Source organism: Muscardinus avellanarius, assembly GCF_963383645.1.
Source record: "Muscardinus avellanarius genome assembly, chromosome: 17".
Lineage (NCBI taxonomy): Eukaryota > Metazoa > Chordata > Mammalia > Rodentia > Gliridae > Muscardinus > Muscardinus avellanarius.
This window is the reverse complement of record NC_137803.1, coordinates 14,663,223-14,683,113: the sequence shown is the minus strand read 5'-3', so window position 1 is coordinate 14,683,113 and position 19,891 is coordinate 14,663,223. Positions and strand designations below refer to the sequence as shown.

The 19,891-nt window shown below is 41.3% G+C and overlaps 1 protein-coding gene across 1 annotated transcript in view; it reads left to right on the top strand.

The window, feature by feature from the left end:
• Window positions 1-11,316: 11,316 nt before the first annotated feature.
• The window catches only part of CDH20 (cadherin 20), a gene marked incomplete at both ends in the record, with an annotated part of 50,969 nt that continues 42,394 nt past the window's right edge, over window positions 11,317-19,891 (top strand). Inside the window, one exon of the mRNA XM_080714815.1 lies at window positions 11,317-11,544. Coding sequence (XP_080570941.1) covers window positions 11,317-11,544 — 228 coding nt within the window. The remainder of the gene's footprint in view (window positions 11,545-19,891) is intronic.

Sequence of the window (19,891 nt, the reverse complement as noted above, 5' to 3'; positions counted from 1 at the left end):
ATTATGAAATATTTATCCAGGATAATTTCCTACCTTCTCAAAAGACTGTGAAATGCCTAAAATCTGCCTTACTAATTGAAGAGTATATGGTAACAATTAGTTAAGAAAAATATAATAAATTATGTTTTTGAGAACAGCTTTAAAGCTTATTTCCAATCTCCCACCATGGTATCTCTTTGCAGGGGTATATCATAATTTAAAAAATCATGTATCATTGCAAATCTGGACTATTCTAGTCTCTTGCTATAATATGAAGGCTCTAATAAATATAAGTTTAAATAAAACATTTACATAACTAATTCCTCAGGATCAATTACATAGTCATTTTAAAAACATGACATATGATGCAAAATTGCCTTCTAGAAAGGTTTAATAAACCTACACTCTCATCTGAACCATATGCTTAGTAGTAGATATTTTAAGTGTTTGCCAATTTAATAGATTGAAGTTATATTTCTCGCTTGTATTCCTCAGTGAATCATGAAAGTAAAATGATTTTCATAGATAGTATTCATTGGTCATTTTTTATTTTTGTGAAAACTTCTGATTGTCATTTGGTCATTTTCTTTTGGAATAATCATAAAATTGAAAATAAAGATTCCTTACTATATTAATGAAACCCAGCCAGGTGTGGTGATTCATCCTGTAATCCCAGCAGTTAGGAGGCTGAAATAGGAGGAACACAGGTTAAGGACAGCCTCATCAACTTAGGCCCTCAACAGCTTAGTGAGTTGCTGAGACTTTATTTTTTTAAAAAAAGGCCTTATCCTCCGGGGCTGGGATCGTAGCCTGCTGAGGGGTTAGGCCGGTGCCGGGGCCAGTGGCTAGCATTGGAACCTTCTGTGAGGCAAGGCTGTTACTGAGGCCTCCAAGGCTGGGATCGGAGCCTCCCGAGGGATTAGGCCAGTGCTGGGGCCAGCGAGGCCAGGATCGAAGCCTGCCATGAGGCAAGGCCGGTGCTGGGGCCAGTGAGGCCGGGATTGGAGCCTGCAGAAGGGTTAGGCTAGTGCTGGGGCCAGCGGCCAACATCAGAGCCTGCCTTGAGGCTAGGCCACTACTGAGGCCAGCGAGGCCAGGATTGGAGCCTGCCTTGAGGCTAAGCCAGTGCTGGAGCCACCGAGGCCGGGATTGGAGCCAGCTGAGGGGTTAGGCCGGTGTTGGGGTCAGCAAGACCAGAATCGGGGCCTCCCATGAGGCAAGGCTGCTGCTTGAGCCAGCAAGGTCTGGATCAGTCCACTGGGTAGCCAGGCCACTACTGGGGCCATCAAGAGTGGGATCGGTACTTGCAACGCGGCATGCACAGAGAAATATCGCAGAAAATAAAAACCAGATGCTTCCCCTAATCAGCAATAACTAGGAGGAAAGGGACAACAGGAAGAGGTTGAGCTATAGAAAGGGCCCTATAGTGAAGCAATTAAGGTGACCAATCAGAGGGTATGGAATAGGGGAGGATGGAGCCTCTTTAAAATGCAGGAGGTACATAAACAAATGTATTAAAGTTAATCACCAAACAAGCATGGGATTGAGGGAGAGGGAGGGAATGGGATGGGGACTGGATGAGGGCTAATTGGATGATGTGTGCTTGTATATCCTCTCAAGCCTTGTATTCCAATGTAATAAATGATTACAATGCACCAATAAAAATAAATTTAAAAAATAAAAATAAAAAAAAGGCCTGATGTAGAATGCCCCGAGTTTAATCCCCAGGACCACAAAACAAACAAACAACAATAAAGAACAATAAGCTCTTGTTTTCTCGTGCATATAACCAAGACTCCACTAAGCCAGGCGTGGTGGCGCACGCTTGTAATCCCCGTGCTTGGGAGGCTGAGACAGGAGGATTGCACAGGTTCAAAGCCAGCCTCAGCTACTTAGTGAGGCTCTCAGCAACTTAGTGAGACCCTGATTCCAAATAAAGTATAAAATAGGTCTCATAGTATAGCCAAGAGGTAGAAAAGCCCCTGGGTTCCACCCCAGTACCACACACAAAAAAATATTCCTGTAAGTTTCAAGGATACAGAGACAAACAGACATCATCCACATCTCAAGAGTTTAGAATATGGAGAGAAAACAGACCAGTAAATTATGGTACAGAATAAAAGAGTACCATGGAAGAAAATGCACAAAGTGATTTGAGAAGATAAAAGTAAAGGTGACACAAAGGTAGTAGAAAACTTTAAAAAAAAAACTATAGCATTAGGCCATGATAACCTGTGACAGCACTTTAAAGATTATCGTCCTCTTATTTAATGCTTAGAAAGTTAAAAAAAAAAAATCTGCCCAATGTCACACATTGAGTGACAGAGCTAGAAACTGGTCTTAAACAAGGTATTCTGATTCCAAATTATGTAACATGCTTCAATAGTGAGATTCCCCCCACCCTGAAATCATGTATTAGAAAACACAGTTTTCTCTTACTTCAGCAAGATAAATTATAAGCATGAGTGAGATTTTCATTTTGTTTTATTAGTGAAGAGGCAAATTTTTCTTCTCCTTAAACTGATCACCCAGTTGTGTTCTTTGTGTAATTTCTTACACATTAGAACAATGGATGATAAAACACCATTGTTCTAGTGTGAGAATGAAGATCTATAAAAGAACCAACATCTGAGAACAGAAAAGTCATCAAGTCTGTCTACGTGGGAGCTGAAGAATTCCCTGGAGTTAGCCGTAGGGCGGGCACTCCGCACAGGTCCAGCCCCAGTCAATGAGACTAGGCTTGGAGTGGTGGCTCAGGGAGATGTGGAGCGTGGCCTGAGAGAGGAGCTCACATTTCTTTATGCCCAACACCACTTTGAAGTTTTGGACTCAAAGAGAAAGAAAAGTCTTGCCTTTTTAATATTCAAGCATAGAATGATGATTTTTTTAAATCCCTAAGTCTAAATTCAAATTTACCACTTTTCTTCTAACTAGTTCCTCCTTCTAAATTTTGGCCATAAACAAGCATGGAAGCTTATGTTGACTTTGTTTTCTCTTTTCCCACACCTTTCTCCCTATGCAGCAAGAACTAGAGACTCTTATCCTTCACATTTCAGACAGCTCACCAACTCTTCCCTCCTCAGGACTCCTGGCTCAAGTTCTCCTTACCACTCTTTCCTAGACTCTAGTGGATTCTCATACCTCATCTCCACCCTGCTAAACAGAGATTTGATCACTGGGACTTTATCATGCTCAGAGATCTTTAATTGCTCACTATCAACAGTTAACTATGTCCCAAGCGCTTCTATCCAATATTCAAAGCCCCTAGGTAATGACTTTGGCCTGCATTTCCTGTCTCATTTCTTATTATTCTACTAAATGGACCCTATTCGCTAAGCAAATTAAATTATTCTTTTCCCAGACAGGCCCTCAACATCCTGCACCTGCACCTTTGCATCTGCATTTTCTTTTTCTGGGAATGTCCTCCTCTCTGTCTCTCAAAGACTGGCTTGTGTGTCACCAAGTCCTTTCCTGCCTCGTGGAAACCATGCCTCCATCTTCTGACCTGACCTAGCATTCTGTGTTAGGACTCTTGCCATCCTCAGCAAAAAGAGATTTGTGCCACAGCCAGCTGTGTTCTAATCACATGTCACAGAGCCTCTCCTGAGGAAGATGCCTCAGTGCACCCTCTTACAAGCTAGGGACTGTTGCTGATAACTGTGGTATAAGTCATCACCACCCTCAAGGAAGCAGGAAGAGACATGCAAATCCACTCTGAGAGCCAGTGGAAGCTGACTCCAGCACACCACTGTGTCTGTCTCTTTGGAAGAGGGGAAAATAAAACCACTTCATGGAATTCTTATGAAGATTAAGCGACAAAATGAATGTCGATTATTTAACACAGCTTGGCACAGAATAAGCACTCCATGCTATCACCTCTGCTGTTATTGCTTGTGTACCTGTCCATGGCTATTGCAGAAACACTTGCAGCATTTCATCATTGCAATGATGAAAATACTACTATAATATACTACTATATTATAACACTTCTATACCTACTCCTATTCCTACTACTATTTCCACCACTGGTATTGATGGTAGCATTCCCCCCTAAACTGTAAACTCCTTGAAGGAGAGAAAAAGAACTGACATTTATTGAGCATCTATTATTTTTCAGGCAAAATACCACCTGTAAAATGCTGTCCTAGAAGTTTTATCCATATTTCCTCATTTAATTCTCACAATAACTCTATGATCTAGAGTCTATAATCATCTGCAGTATGTAGATAATAAACCAAGATTGAAGGAGTTTAAGTCATTCGCTCAAGATTGTACAGATAGTAGGTAATGGTAGGGCTGAAAAACACACATACACACTCAATTCTATCTGGCTTTTTTTGTTTTGTTTTTGTTTTTGTTTGTTTTTGCAGTGCTGGGGATGGAACCCAGGGGCATTGTACCTCCAAGCTACACCACACTCCTATTTTTTTACTTTTTTATTTTTGAAACAGGGTCTTACTGAGTTGCCAAGTGTCTCTCTAAGTAGCTGAGGTTGTCCTCGAACCACGATCCTCCAGTCTCCGCCTCCTGAATTCTGGTATTACAAGCATGTGCTCCACCATGCCCGGATCTCTGTGGGTTTTTTATTTATTCATGGTTTAAAATATTTGTTACTCAGACTAAAATCTTAATTTTAGATAACAAACTTATTTGAGCTTTTATTTCTGCTTCATATGGGTTAATCTTTATAGTCCAGAGAAAGCCACAGGTTTGTCTTACCTTCCCAAAACCCTATAAAAAGCCAAAGTAGTAAGAGAAAACACTGAGTAGTAATCCGTTGCAACTTCTTATCAAAGAAGAACATTAGCCAAAGAATTACATTTTAAATGCATGCTTTTTTAATGAACAAGCACAAATTTAATGCAATTATAAATGTCTCCTAAGATGAGAAATTAGTGAGCATGTGGGACAATTCTCAAAAATCGAAATTGATCATTCTTGTCTGACTATAGTCAGGGAAATTGCCCATGGACGGTGCTGTACTTTCATTAGCTTGATTAAAAGTGAAAACTGGAGGAAGGGTAAAGTAGGTCAAAAACTTCCCAACTCCTTGAGGATTAAATCATTGACTAGATACTAAGTGTGTGCGAAAGGATCAGTAAGAATCTATTTGCCTGTCTCGGAGGTTATGGGAGGGAAGACAGGGTACCCTCCACTGGAAATTTTGATTATAACGAGAATGAAGAGCAGAGGGAAATTGGGCACGGGCTCTAGCGAAAGGATTTCTGAAGTCGAGATGCCTCTCTTCAGGACTCAGGCAAGCAAATTCATAGCTAGATGGTCAGTAAGTACACAGGAGACACACAGCAAGCCTTCTGGTGGATCTTCAAAGCCAGCTCTCAGTTAGGTAACTTAATCCACTACTTGTTTTTGTTGTTGTTCTATTCTCCTCGGCCACCCACGTACACACAAATGCACACGCACTTAGAGCCCTTCCTTTATTTAAACTAGCTATTGCTCCTGAACTTCAAGTAGGCCACCCACGCCTATTTCCCACTACAACCACCCTCCATTACATTGATGAACTTCAAAGTTCCATTTATAAAGCAGTACTCCCATAAACTAGTCCAACTATGGGGGAGAAAAGGGAGAGCGTGAAGGAGTAGCGAGTGGAAAGGAAAAAGGAAGGATAATTGACAATGAGAAACGCTGCAAAAGCTGAATCTTGAGACCCAGGATTTCCGCAGTTTTCGAGGTATTTGGAAAAGAAAGAATTCATAGAAAATTAAATCTCATGAATTAGAATGAACAAGAGTGATGGCCGCCTGTTCCACAAAATATTGGAAAAGATAATTATTCTTCATATGGTTCATTTTAAGTAATATCATGATTTCTACATGATCAATTCAACTAACAGTTTCTTTGAGGAGAAAAGAAATATAAGCACATTAAATACATATACACTAGCCAAGAGTGGTGGCGCACACTTGTAATCCCAGCATTCGGGAGGCTGAGACCGGAGGATCGAGGTTCGTGGACAGCCTCAGTTACTTAGTGAGGCCCTCTGCAACTCACTGAGACCCTGTTTCAAAATAAAGAATAAAAAATAGGGCAGAGGGTGTAGCTTGGAAGTTGAATGCCCCTGGGTTCCATCCCCAGACCCACTAAATAAATAAATAAATAAATAAATAAATAAATAATATACTGTAATTTTTTTTCTTTTTTTATGGTACTAGGGATGGAACTCAGGGGCTTTCTAGCCCTGGGCTACACTCCCAGATCTGTTTTATATTTTATTTGGAAACAGGGTCTCACTAAGTTTCCAAGAGCCTCACTAAGTAGCTGAGGCTGGCTTAGAACCTGTGCAATCCTCCTGCCTCAGCCTCCCAAGCGCTGGGATCACAAGCGTGCACCACCACGCCCAGCTCCCATATACAGTGATTTTAAGGTACGTTCTGTTTCAAAGATGTTAAGGTGGAGAAAGCGGTGTTATGAGGTGGGGCGGGGATTTAGAAAGAGGAAGAAGGTGCAAACACAACTCAAAACCAAAGGAATCTAGTACCAGGGCAGCTCTTCTGGTTCTGCTGCGAGTTGGTCTCCTCAGTAGATGGGCAGTTTTGGAAAGGCTCGTGAGCTGATGGTCACGATGAGGGATGGAGCTTCTGCCTGCCTGATCAATTCCTCGGAGGGAATAGTGGTAGACGGGCTCTCTGAAGTAAATGAAAACAACATCCAGTCAGAGAACCGTCTCACTGTTCAGAGTACGGAACAGATGCCCAATGATGGGTATTGCTCATTAGCATAGAGAAGTGCAAACAGAACCAGGAAGGTTGAAAGTATGCTTATAAAGACACTGAACATGTTTTCTTTGTGGAATTCCACAATGAGGATATGGTTGTTCATGAGCCATATAATATTCTAATGTGTGACCATCACAGGCACTTTTCACTCTGTTCTACACTATGGCCACCTATGTCTATAATCTATGTTGAAGGATTTTGACTCCTAAGTAAGATGAATTTGCTCCTATGTCTCAAGAGAGGTCCTTGATTGAGAGGTGGAGTAACGTTGTGACATTGAGTCGTATTCTGGTTTAATGTTGATGCACCTTATGGTACAGTGTCATGTTTCATTGTAATGTCTCAGATCTCCAGGAAGCCCTTTTTTTCCTTTTTCTTTTAAGTGCATTTCTGAGGCTCTTTCTATAAGTAAAAGTGATAGCTTAAGAAGTTTAGCTGCCTAAAATCATGACACCACTGTCTACATGTATTTCAGTAAAAACGTTCCTCCACATCAGAATATTAAAATACTCCACTTTTAAAGATATGGGAAGTCACTAACAGAGTCACCTGACTGCTTCTACAGAGATGCCACTTGAGCTTTTCTGAGTACCAACCAAGAAAAGCTCAGGAAAGCTGAAATTATGAAGAAAGAAATCAGAGGAAGGCCATAAAAATCCAGTTCATTTCAAGGAGAAAACAGTAACCATTCCTCCCCCCTACATTTTAAATATCATGGGTGAATTTAAGTAACAAAATAAACAATTCACTGAGCGCACCCTTTATGTACAACTTTAATTTCTTCCTACTGTGTTCATTATCAAGCTGTTTGCTTTCTTTAGGAAGGATCTGGTGGAAAGAGAAACTTTTAAAAAACTCATTTAACAAAGAAGTCGATTTCTACTAATGTATTCTTCATGTGGCATATGTTGTCTTCCAAGGCAGATCTCTCTATATATACAAATATTCTTATATCAGTATCTTCCTTCATAAGAACAACAATTAACCCTCAAAACATATAATCTACTCATACCCATAGGAAAAGAAAGAGAATATGAGAACCATAGAATTTATAATCATTGCAAACCAGTTAATATTTCTGATGGAGCTGACTTCCCCTTCCTTTGTTTAAAAACAAGATTAATGTAACTATTATGTAACCAGGCTTTTACTTTCTATAAAGTTAGGCAGCCAGTATTTTTCATGCATTCTATCCTAAGGAAGCAGAAATACTGTGCTTTACATCAACTATTGCTACTAAGTTCTTTAATACAGAGTTTACAGGCACAGTCTTTGTTACTGAATCTGAGAAGGTCCAGGGACTGTCAGCTTTCACAGCATCACCAAGGGCTCTGGAGGTCCAAAAGACCCCAAATCCAGTTTTTATGTGCTCAGTAAAAAGGAAGAAAATAGAAAATTTGCATTAGTTTTTAGGAGGACTACGTGAGCACGTGAGCAAGAGAGGGAGATGAAAGCCGAGTCAATTTAACTACCTACAAAATATTCATCACCAAGGTTCCAATTAATGCTTTTTTTGAGCTCTTCAGATCACGCCTTTAGGTAAAGACAGGAGGTTTAAGTTGGCAAGAATGTATCCCTAGCTTGTAAGAAAGGGTAGAATGAAAGGGGCAAATACTTTAAATACCTCCTATTCCCTCAAATTTCATTCTGTTCATGAAATTTAGCCAGAGGAAGCAGAATAGGGGAGGGACATTTGAACACCCACGCACATGTGTACATGCACACTCAGACCCAAAGCAAGCTGCTGAAACAAGCCAGAGAAAATAATTGATATGTGTGCTTAGAGAAAATGTACTTACATAACTCAAACAATAAAGGAAATATTTTAAACACACACATTCCACCTTTGATAAATGCAACTGGGGAAGAATTTTCTCTACTATGAAAGAGTTTTCTAGGCTTTAGCAGCCAGCTCTTAAATTTCCTCAGATGGAAAAATAAAACGTGGTTATTATAGAATTAGGCTGAGCCAGAATTTGCTATCAAATAGTATTTACCATAGATATAGAGATCTGTGGAATGACAGATATACATTAAAAGCCCTTTCGGAAATCTGGTCTTAAAGATGCACATAAACTGTGTTACAGACTTGGCTCCATTACTTTTGTATGACCCAGATAAGTTATGTGATGGTTCAAGTGTCAGCTGGAACCTCTGTCTTGAACCAAGCACTTGCACCTGCAGTATTCTCTCATCAGATCCCCTTGGCAGTGCTATGAAGTAGGTGGGAGAAGAATTAATTTCCCTGCTTAACAGGTAAGGAAACTAAATATGGGAAGTCACTAACAGAGTCAACTAAACATAACTCTAATCACAACCTCCATAACAGAGGGAACAGGTCAGAGATAAAGAACATAGGACCAGGAATACACGGCTAAATCTTAGCCTGTTGTGCTTTGAGAAATGATTGGCAAACTTGCGTCTTACATTATTCTTTTGTGTCTTACAGTATTCTTAAAATAATAGTTTTTTTTTCAGTGATGTCCTCTAATCAACCTTCTAGATCCCTAAAACAGCATAGCTATTTCTCGCCAATACTTTTCATCAGTGCAACTCCCAAGTTAAGGTTCCTTCTTCCAGAATACTTCCAATTACCTCCGTCTTAAACAGTGATCAGAGAGATATGAGCTGGGTTTCTTTCCACCAGTCCAAAGACAGAGGAGATGAACTTACCTTCCAATAGCATCAATGTTCCCTAGTAACAAACACATCACCCTAAACGAGGCACATCCATCTTGCTTTTTTTCTTTTTCATATTTTCATTGGTGCATTGTAGTCATACATCTTAATGGGGTACAAGATGGTAGAGGCATACATACACACATCACCCAATTAGCCCTTCCACAATTCCTACCCCATTTCCTCCTCCCTCCCTTCTTCTCGTGTTTGGCTTAGTGATTGACTTTGACATGTTTGTGAACGTGCATCATGTACATGAGGGAATTTCCCTCTTTCCCCTCCCATCCCCCTCAGTTAGGTCACCTAAGTTCATCTATGGTTTCCCCTTGTTCCTCTAGATTTCCTCCTATGACCCTTTTTCTCCCTAACTTCTGTGCTTTTCTTAACAATCACTCCACTTTTAGAACTAGAGCTCAAAAGAGTCACAGCCTCTCCATTCTATTGAAAAAAAATATATAGTTTTTCCAGCTTTTTCTCTTTTATCAGTGCACATTGAGGTGATTTCTTATATAGAAATGAAATGACATTATGTGAAATGCTTATCAGATGTTCTTTAAGTGCTTTTGTACATATAAACTGTGAGTCATAAAGAGAACAGTCCTGCTTATGACGAGTGGAAGGTGGAAATTAAGTTGGGGTCAGTGCATCCCTTTTGAGCCATTTTCAGAAAAGAAACATCATTTAGTTGCTCAGCTCTGAATTCCCAAGTACACACATTTGTTCTAAGACATGACCACAGTTCTTCAAGTTAACAGTGATAATATTAAGCTCACAGAAAACTTTTTGGCAGCTTCTACAGAGTGGCTTGGGTGATATGCCACTTCAATAAACCCAGCCAAGTAAGGGAAGAAAAGGTTGATGAGGTCACAGCCCAGGAGTGAAGTCACCAACTCAATCAGACTTAATGACAACAAAAGAAGTCTGACTGATGAAAAGGCGGCTGGGTAGAGGCTCACATCCCTTTGCCTAAATGAGCTTTGCAAGTAGGAAAGGAAATAGGTTGGATAGATTCTCTTAGCTTACTCACAGTGGCATGTGACTAATGGTACTTTAAAGTCTGTTGTGAAGGATATAATGATTAACTGACCATTCACATCCTAGAAAGGTCACATTAGCAGCCCCTATCAGTGCTTCAAAGCCAGATCAGTAGAGTGTGAAACTTGAATTCTCCTGAGCCCAGAGAATGATTAAAGTTGGAAGTGACCCATGGCTGCTTAGAAATGAAGCCTAAGATTCCTAGCATTATCAGTAACTGGGACAGGCACAATATAATTGTAGGCAGCCAAAAAAAAAAAAAAAAGATTGATTTTAGTACATTTTAATAAGCCAAGAAAAGCAATTGAGCTAATGGAAATATTAGTAATTAGCTATAAATTTTGGAAGTAAATGCTATTTTTAAGAGTTGAGGGCTCTCTGATTATAAATATTTCAGAAAGCATACCATTAATTTTCAAGCCAATCAATAATATAGTGTCACCCTCCAGTTAAGTTATCATTGAGAAAAAAGATATTCTCTACTTTTATTTGCACTGAAACCATATCAACAGTTTGGGGATTGATTATAATACAATACATTGTCTTCTTTGTATAAAAATATTATTTATGACAAACATTTCTAAAGTGATAGTGACTGGTTGACTTTAACTCACTGAGTAGAGAAAAGAATGTTTACTGACCTTTCTTGAAAATTTTCAACTAGCCTATGAGAAAGAACCTGACCACATCACATTATTTTCCTTAACTTGACAGGAAGTCAACATCAAGCAGATTGACTTGAATCGGGATCTCTCTGGGAAGCAGAAGGATCCAATATACTGTTACTGTTTTCTTAATTTGGGAAATACCCACATTCCAGTGGCCCGTCATCCTAATACTCTACTTTCTGAAATCCTGCAATTGCACGTGGACCTCTGGTAGAATGAGCAATGCAAAGTGCTGGCTTGGACTTGGCATGTCCTTGTACTTCTGGGGATTGATGGACCTTACAACCACCGTTCTCTCGGACACCCCAACACTGCAAGGCGAATTGGAAGCATTCCTGTCAGAAAAGCCACAGTCACATCAGCGGACCAAAAGGAGCTGGGTTTGGAACCAGTTTTTCGTTTTGGAAGAATACACTGGGACTGACCCCTTGTATGTCGGCAAGGTAAGATGTGCCCAGTAGAAACAAATTATCAGAGCAGAGCGCGGTAGTGTATATAATCCCAGGATTTGGGAGGTTGAGACAGGAGGATCACAGGTTCACAGTCAGCCTCAGCAATTTAGCCAGGCCCTCTGCAACTTAGCAAGACACTGTTTCCAAAAAAGTAAAAAATAAAATAGGGCTGGTGGTATAGCTCAGAGGTAGAATGTCCCTGGGTTCAATTCCCAGTAGGAAGAAAGAAAAGGAGGTGGGTAGGAGGAAAGAATGGAGGAAGGAAAAGAAGGAGGGAAGAAAGGAAGGAAGAATGATTGTCAGGGTATCTGATGTTAAAATTGGTTGTGATTTTGAATTGAGTATAGATATTCACCTAGCCTGTGTCTGAGGTCTGAGAAAAATTCTAACCAGTGGCATATTACTCTGTCCCTAGCTAAAATACAGCATTTGCTTTGTCAGCTAATTTCTCTCCTTCTCCATACTTCTGTTCTAAGTGGGAGAAACTAGGACTGGGGTTTTGGAGGAAAAGCTTCAGACCCTTCAAGAACCATTCACATCCCAACAGAGGCAACCACAGCCTTCTGGGAATAATAGGATAAGGAAGAGAGAAATGGAAAAGGAAAGGGGAAAGTACAGTTTTGTGCTTGGTATTTTTTCAGAGCATGTCCATGGGTATAACCTGAGGCCCAAATTTAATAGAAAAAAAATAAGAATAAAATTATTTTTCACTTCAGGACTTTCTAACAAGTACTTTAGGATGGTTGGAGACAATCAATGAATGTATTTATAAGCTTTATGCTTGAATTCCTTTGATTTATCTGTCATCATTTCATTTTTAATCCTAGCTTTCTCTTGTGTTTACATTATTTGGATGTTAATCAGAGTCCATTTTGTGAAAGCAACCAAGTGAGAGAGAATGGGAGACAAGGAATTAATTAGAAAATAAATAATTCATTCAAATGAGAACTTAAACACTTGTTTAGCACAAAGGCTAAAAGCAGAGTTTTCAGATGCAAACACTCATGGTTCAAAGCCTGCCAGACACTTCAGAGAGACTTTGGACACATCACCAAGTCCCCCTAGTCCTGCTTCCTCAACTGTCTAGGGGAAGAATGAGAGGACTGCAGAACTGCTGTTGCTCAGAAGATGTCTGGGGGAACGCTGTCTACAACTCCTACTATGTGCTTCTTAGTTCCTCTTCCTGGCACTGTCTCGACCACTGCTCAGGAGCTCTCTGCTGCCAAACCCAATGACTTCACTTCATGGAACCTTCTGGTCGCGGCATCAGACCTTGTTTACCCATGCCTCCTTCCCAACTTGCTCTCCTCTGCCATGACCATCATGAGCTCATTCTCAGCCTCCTTGTTGGTTCTCTCCTTCCACTCTTCCACTTGACCTCCAATCCTTAAAAGACTTGTCCATTTCACCCTGGGCTCATTTCCACCCACACTCATTACCTGGAGAATGAGCCCCTCCCATAGTTTTAAACATCATCTCTATGCCAAGAAGTGCAAACCTCCAGTTCTGGCGTATCTAAGTCTCAGACTCATAAGTCCTGCCACATACGTGACAACTTCATGTTTATGATTCATAGACCTTTCAAACCTATCGTTTCCAATGAGGAATTCTCGGTTTTCCTTCCAAACCACCCCAGGCTTCCCTATTTCAGAATTACTATCATCCTGTTCCTAAAACCAAAAGCTAGTGATCACCCTTCCCCTTTCCTCACCCCTGCATCCCCTGCATCTGCAAATTCTAGTAGGCCTATGCCAAAATAAATCCAAAATCCTCCACCTCTCTCATCTTGGCTTCCACCATTATCTCTCACCTGGGTAAATACCTAGCATCCTGACCAATATCCTCCTGTGCACCTGTGCCTCCTTCCAACATATTCTCCATATGGGATCTTTTAAAAATTAAACTGGATTGCATCCATCAAGTCCCTCCCATGTCTTCCCATTGAAAGGGAGGGTGCCAAACACCTCTCCGCAGCTTACTGACACAGACTGCCCCCTGGTGGCCAGACGTGCCCTATGCTGCGATCTTCCTCCAGTTCCAGACACCTGGCCTCCTAGCAATTCCTACAACTTCTCTCCTTTATTGTTTATCAGAAGAAAAGTCCTCCTTTGGCCTTCCTCACAGTGGCTTTTCATCCTACATCATTGTCCTTTGGCCTTTCTCTCTGGTGGGCCCCTCTGTTAGATTTCCTCACCATTATTTATTTCATAGCTCTAATCACCACCTACGGTCTTTATTTTTTAATTTATGTGCTTATTGCCTGAAGCTCCAGACTAGATTAAAAGACCAACAAGGTCCAGAGACATTGCACCCATTTTATCTCCAAAGCCTACCATGGCACCTGTCACATAAAAGACATTCAAAAAGATGCTTAATGAATGGGAAAAAATAAATGAATACCTCCCAGTGTAGTGAGGTTGGCATAAGGTAATGTATACAAAGTTCTCAGCACAGTGCCTGGTTGAGAGTGACACTCTAAGCATCATGACCTTGTGGTCATAGGTAGCAACTGCAGCAACGCAGAAAGCTCATGCGTGAATTCAGCAGCTCTGTGATGTGTGCCCAACGCAGGGGAAATTCCCTGGCCTCAGGATCTGGGAGTTTCTTTCATTGTTCCTCTCTTTATCTTCTTTATCCTTCATGTAAAATTAGTCACTATATCTGCCAATACTTCCTTGCCAGTTCCTCTGAGATTCATCTCTTCCTTTCCAAGCTCCATCATTACCATTATCCTCCGTTCCTCCTCGTGATTAGATTAACTCAGCCAGTGCTGCCTGCCTCCCTGGGCATAGGTCCCTCCCATCCCTCCTTCAGGAATGGAGACATTTATCTCCTCAAAGCACCCTCTCCACATGTCCCTCCTCCGATTAAGGAAGTGTTGTAGCTTTCAAATGCAGAGCTCCTGGCATTTGTCTCATCTGGTCCTCTCTCAGAATTTCTCAAATCAGGAACTCATCCCTGCCATGCCCAACTCCTCATAGCCCCCTTAGGCACACGCGCGCGCGCGCGCGCACACACACACACACACACACACGCGCGCGCGCGCACACACACACGTACACACACGCACACACACACTCACTCACCACATCTGTTTGCACCTCAGATGTGCCTGGGCTACTGTGCTGCCAAGGACAAGCTGTCATCTTCTCTCTGAAACCACATTCAGGGTCTCATCTTAAAAGCTACTTCTGTCATAAACACATCTTTCACCTACTGAGAATACCAAAGCCTTCTACCCTTTTGATATTTATAAAACATTTCTCCCAAGTAGAAATACATGACTGTAGCTAAAATAAGTGTAAGAAAAGAAGAGGTTTGCATTCAGTAATTGCTTCGTGTGCTTGTACAATTTAGGGCTCTTTCCTCTTCAAAGCACAGAAGCTGAGATGCCGTTCCCTAATTCTTTTCTACTCCTTCCAGACCTGGCACAGAACCAGCCACACCAAAGTGGAGAAAGACAAAGGGAGCTAACATTGCACCAGGCTACCACACACAGTACTTCTTCAGTCGCAATCACATCCAAGAGATCATTTAGTCACTCTAACTAACCATGTGCAGAGGTAAGGAAAATCCACTAAGGGAGCTAGGCTCAGAGAGCTGCTTACACTGTTCAAAGTTATATTGAAGGGAACAGGTGAAGCACAGAACAACATATTCATCACTCTTACACCAAGCCACAGGCTTTCCTGTACATCGCTCTGTGTGTATCCAGTGACTTTAGATTCAGTTCTGAGGTCACACAGGATAAGGGACAATCGACAATCTAACCAGGCCTACCCACTTCCTGACACTGGGAAATACTAAGCTATGTAGCACCTTAGTGCCTCTGAGATTTACTATGAGTGCCCACTCTTTCTTGGCCTGGTTGTATGTTTATGTGCTAGAGAATGAACCCAGGAGCATTCTACCTCTGAGCTACATCTCCAGCCTATACATATACGTGTGTGTGTGTGTGTGTGTGTGTGTGTGTGTCCGAGCGCGTGCGTGCGTGTATTTTATTATATATATATTTGTTGCTGTTGTTGTTGTTTGTTGTGAAACAGTATCTTGCTAGGTTGCTGCGAGTCTTACTGTGTTGCTGAGGTTGTCCTCAAACCTGAGATCCTCCTGTCTCAGAGTTTCAAGGTCTGGGATTACAGGCATGTGCCACCACACCCAGCCCGCCCTTTCTTAATTACCTTAACCCAGAACCAGGACAATCACACACGTCAGTTCATGTTTAGTCATGTTCAGGACATGTTCAGTCAGCACATCAGCAACCAGAAAAGGCTTCACTCTTCCCTGCGTGTATTCCCTTCACACGAACATACTTTACGTATTTCCATACATCCAAGCACTTCTCTTTACTTTTTTGAAATTCATCCTCCTTCCATTCCCTTTACTCTGGGGACATTCTGCGTGTCACCTTGAGCTCTACAAGATGTCTGTTTAGAAAGCCTGCCAGAGTATTTGCTTATTTCAGAGAGGAGTATGGCAACAATTATCAGCTGTAATTGGTGTGGCCTTAAAAAATCCACACTGGGATATCCAGGGACAAGGCAGGGTTGAACTGAAGCTAGATTATATTGACATATGCAAAGCGGGGAAAGCAGAGAGCCCATGCTTTTACAGGAACCTGTGAGTCAAGTCATGCCGAGGTTAACAACGACATGAACACCATCGAACCACAGCTGTGGGCATTTATGGCACTTCCAAAGCATCGCAGGGCACTCTGAAAGATGACCAAGTGCACGTAACTGTGTGCGGTCAACTCCTTCTCCTCCTCATTGAATAGCTGGTATTCAGTGTGAGTTGGATTGGATATGCATAAACACAAAGTATATTTTATTACACTGCCAATGGCTGAGTAATTTAGTGAAAATCTACTAATGACATTTGCATTTTCACAACGAAACTGCGATCTGTGGCTGGCAAACCCCAGTACTCAATGCACATTGCTGTCTCCCTATACATTCTGCCCTTTGAATTTGCCAGAGGGAGGCCGATCAAGAGCCCGGAGGAGGGAGATACATGTGCTCTTTACTCTGCCGGAAGCTAATTCTAGTCCAGGGAACTTCTTCAGATCCTACCAGCAGCACTAATGGCACCCTTTCCCAGAGGCCTGAATCCCACAGGTCTGCAGGACTTGGAAGTGGAGGAGTTGCTCTATGCCCCAAGGGCCCAGGCCTGGGGGGAGCACTCCCTCCCCTGGGGTCTGGATCCAACCTCCAGGAGCTCCTAGACCTGCCCTCTATTCTCACTGCCAGCAAGTCCCTAACTGTTTCCCACAGTTACCATTGTTCTGGTACCTCAGTGTTCCCTTTCCAGTCTTCCATAATTAGTATGCTCTGCTAAAATACCTGGGGTAGGCTGGGTGTGGTGGCACAGGCCTGTAACCTCAGTACTTGGGACTCTGAGGCAGGAGGATGTCAGGTTTAAGACCAGCTTCAGCAACTTAGTAAGACTCTCAGGAACTAAGTGAGGCCCTGTTTCAAAGAAAAAATAAATAAATAAAAAAGACTAGGATAGAGGTAGCTCAAAGGTAAAAGGCCTCATTGTTTAATCTCCAGTACAAATAAATAAAATAACTGGTATAGGTTTTGTTAAATGATGAAATCCTAAGTAGATATTATTCACAAATGAATCTGTAAAAGCGGATCCTGGCCCCTTCCTAGCGAACACACTTCTTGTGCAGAAAGACCCCTCCAGCTTCTCTGTGATACTCCTCTTCTCTTACGAATGTGTATATATTCGGAAGTCACCCAGAAAGATGCTAGCAATTTTAAGAGGAAGGTAAGGCAGTAGTTCCACAAAAACCTTTTTTTTTTTTCCAAATTTTATGTGGATCATATTGAAAATGGCATACATTCAGACTGCTCCACAAAAACTTATACCCCTGACTCTTTAGGAGTCTTTCAGTAAAATTGTATTGAACACATACTTTGTGCCAGGGTCCACCACAAGATGAAGATCACAGGGTTTCTACCTTCAAAAAAAATCCATGGTCCAGAGAGCTTCTGGAATTCCTCTCCCCGTACGGAGGGACGCAAAGATGGCAGATCAGAGGTTCAGCCCAGACCACGCTGGACAGCAGCCAGCCGCATCCGCCTGAGGACCCAAGCTCTCTTCTGCAGTGGGACTTCGCTTCTCTCCTTTGTATGGTACTCTCCAGTGGGCAGAGTGCTTACACTTGGCCTGGGATGAACACAGTGTGCCTCATGCTTTAATGTCCACAGGCCAAAACATTTTTAAATAATAAACAGAACACCTCTGGGTTTGTACTTTATGTCAGCTTCTATTTTTTACCACTAGTCAATCTGTTATGCCTAAATTAACTTGTTTCATTGTAAGTCCTACACCACATGCCTTAAAATCACACACACACACACACACACACACACACACACACACACACACACACAATGTGAATATGCATGTGTATTTTTTTCTTTTTTAATTTAAGAAATGTCCTGAAATCTTTGTCCTCCTCCCAATTCCATTTCTCTGCCAGTGAGAACAATTCCAAATGGAACAAATTTTCATGTCTCTGTGCCCAGGTCCAAATAAAATGTCTTTCTATTCTGCACAATAAGAGCTAGACACTTCTGCCTTCTTAGTGGCATAAATAGAAGATTTGGGTTGTAAAAAAAAAAATAGTGGTAATACTGTATATGGGGTGAGAAAACATGAGAACCTCCGATTGTACATAGACTACTTTAAGTAGAAAAAAATTTGCAGCTGCTTTTTTGGTCAGCTTTATTCTTTTATTTCCCTTCTCTTGATAAGGCACAGCTGAGTTCCTGTAGGCAGCAAAATCGTTGCCTGTGTGACTTGGCCAGAGGTCAGTCTGAGATCAGCTCAAAGCCAGCTACAACTTCCAAAGCCATCTCTGTCTGAGGCTGTTGTGAATGTATTTCTTGGTGTCAGTGCCCTTTAGTCCTTGGAAAAGCTCGACCTCAGTGCCTCGGGCAGCCTCCGAAGCCTTGGACATTGGGCTGTGCAGAACATAAAAGCCTGCAGATTGCTTTTGCCTTCTCTGCTACCTCCTAGAGGTTTGAAGGGAGGAGGGAAGGGCTGGGTATATTAATACCCTCTCTCTATGGGTACCCATAGAAACAATTGGCCCCATTCAATAGTGTTCCTATTATGGGAAGGGCACTGTGTTTACATACATTAATCTCATGATCCCAGTAACCTTTCAAAGTAAGTATTAATGTTGTTCTCCAGTTATAATATGAGTAAGTTCAGGGCTAGAGACAGTAAATAATTTGTCAAGGGCACTAAGTTTACTATAGACACAGACAGTGTTCGGGTCAGATATATCTGGCTCCCTGCCCTAAGTCTAACATTGGCTGTCTGTTTTATAAATTAATCTCATGAACTTCATCGCTGAACTATGCAAAGTGCTAACGATGCAGAAAACAACAGAGTTAGTAAGGCTGACTAATTTTTAAATTCTTTGTAGCCCCCTTTTAGAAAGAGACTCTTATCTATATAATAGCATAAAATTCCAGGGCTACTACCACCCATACACATTATCTACAATTATCAGTACAGAAATGTTTCTCTAGGACTGAGATAAAAATGATATTTCTGGACTCCTTTGGATAGTCATTGTAAAACAACCCAGGAGAAATACATCCAGATGGGCAGATAGAGGTATGCGCCTAACTCAACTATCCACATATAGATGTGGGTGAGTCCATTATAAGCTCAAGAACAAATCTCACCAGAAGAAGAAATACAGTGATGTAAAAATAATCACCAGCGGTTAAATTCCATTTGGTGCCTAAAACGCAATTGAGCATAGTCCTACTGAACACATCTACAGAACTGGAGTCACAGACTTGAACAGACAGATGCAACAGTACCTGGAAATCTCTTAGCATTTTCCCCACAGTGGCTTTAGTTTTTCAGCCAGCTTGAGTTGTCATAAAATGTTTGATACTCCAAAAATGAATTTATAGCAATTTTTAAGTTTATAATATTTAGGATTTTCCTTTTTTTTTACCATCTTTGTGGTGTTTTATTTTCAATATATTTTCAATGGTGCATTGTAATTATTTATCATGAGGCAGATACTGATAGGAACATACATGAAAACAACATTTGTGCTTTTTATAAATATAAAGGTAAGATGTTTTTTCTTGTTAAACTTGCTCATTCACATTTCAGGAGCCAGATGTGGTGCACACCTGGAATCTCAATACTTGGGAAGTTGAGATGGGAGGACCACAGGTTCAAGGACAGCCTCAGTAACTTAGGGAAGACTCTAAAAAAATTTTTATTTTTAATTTTAATTAAAATTAAAAATTTCAATCAGGAAACAAACAGCTATTGAAACTTAGATTGACTT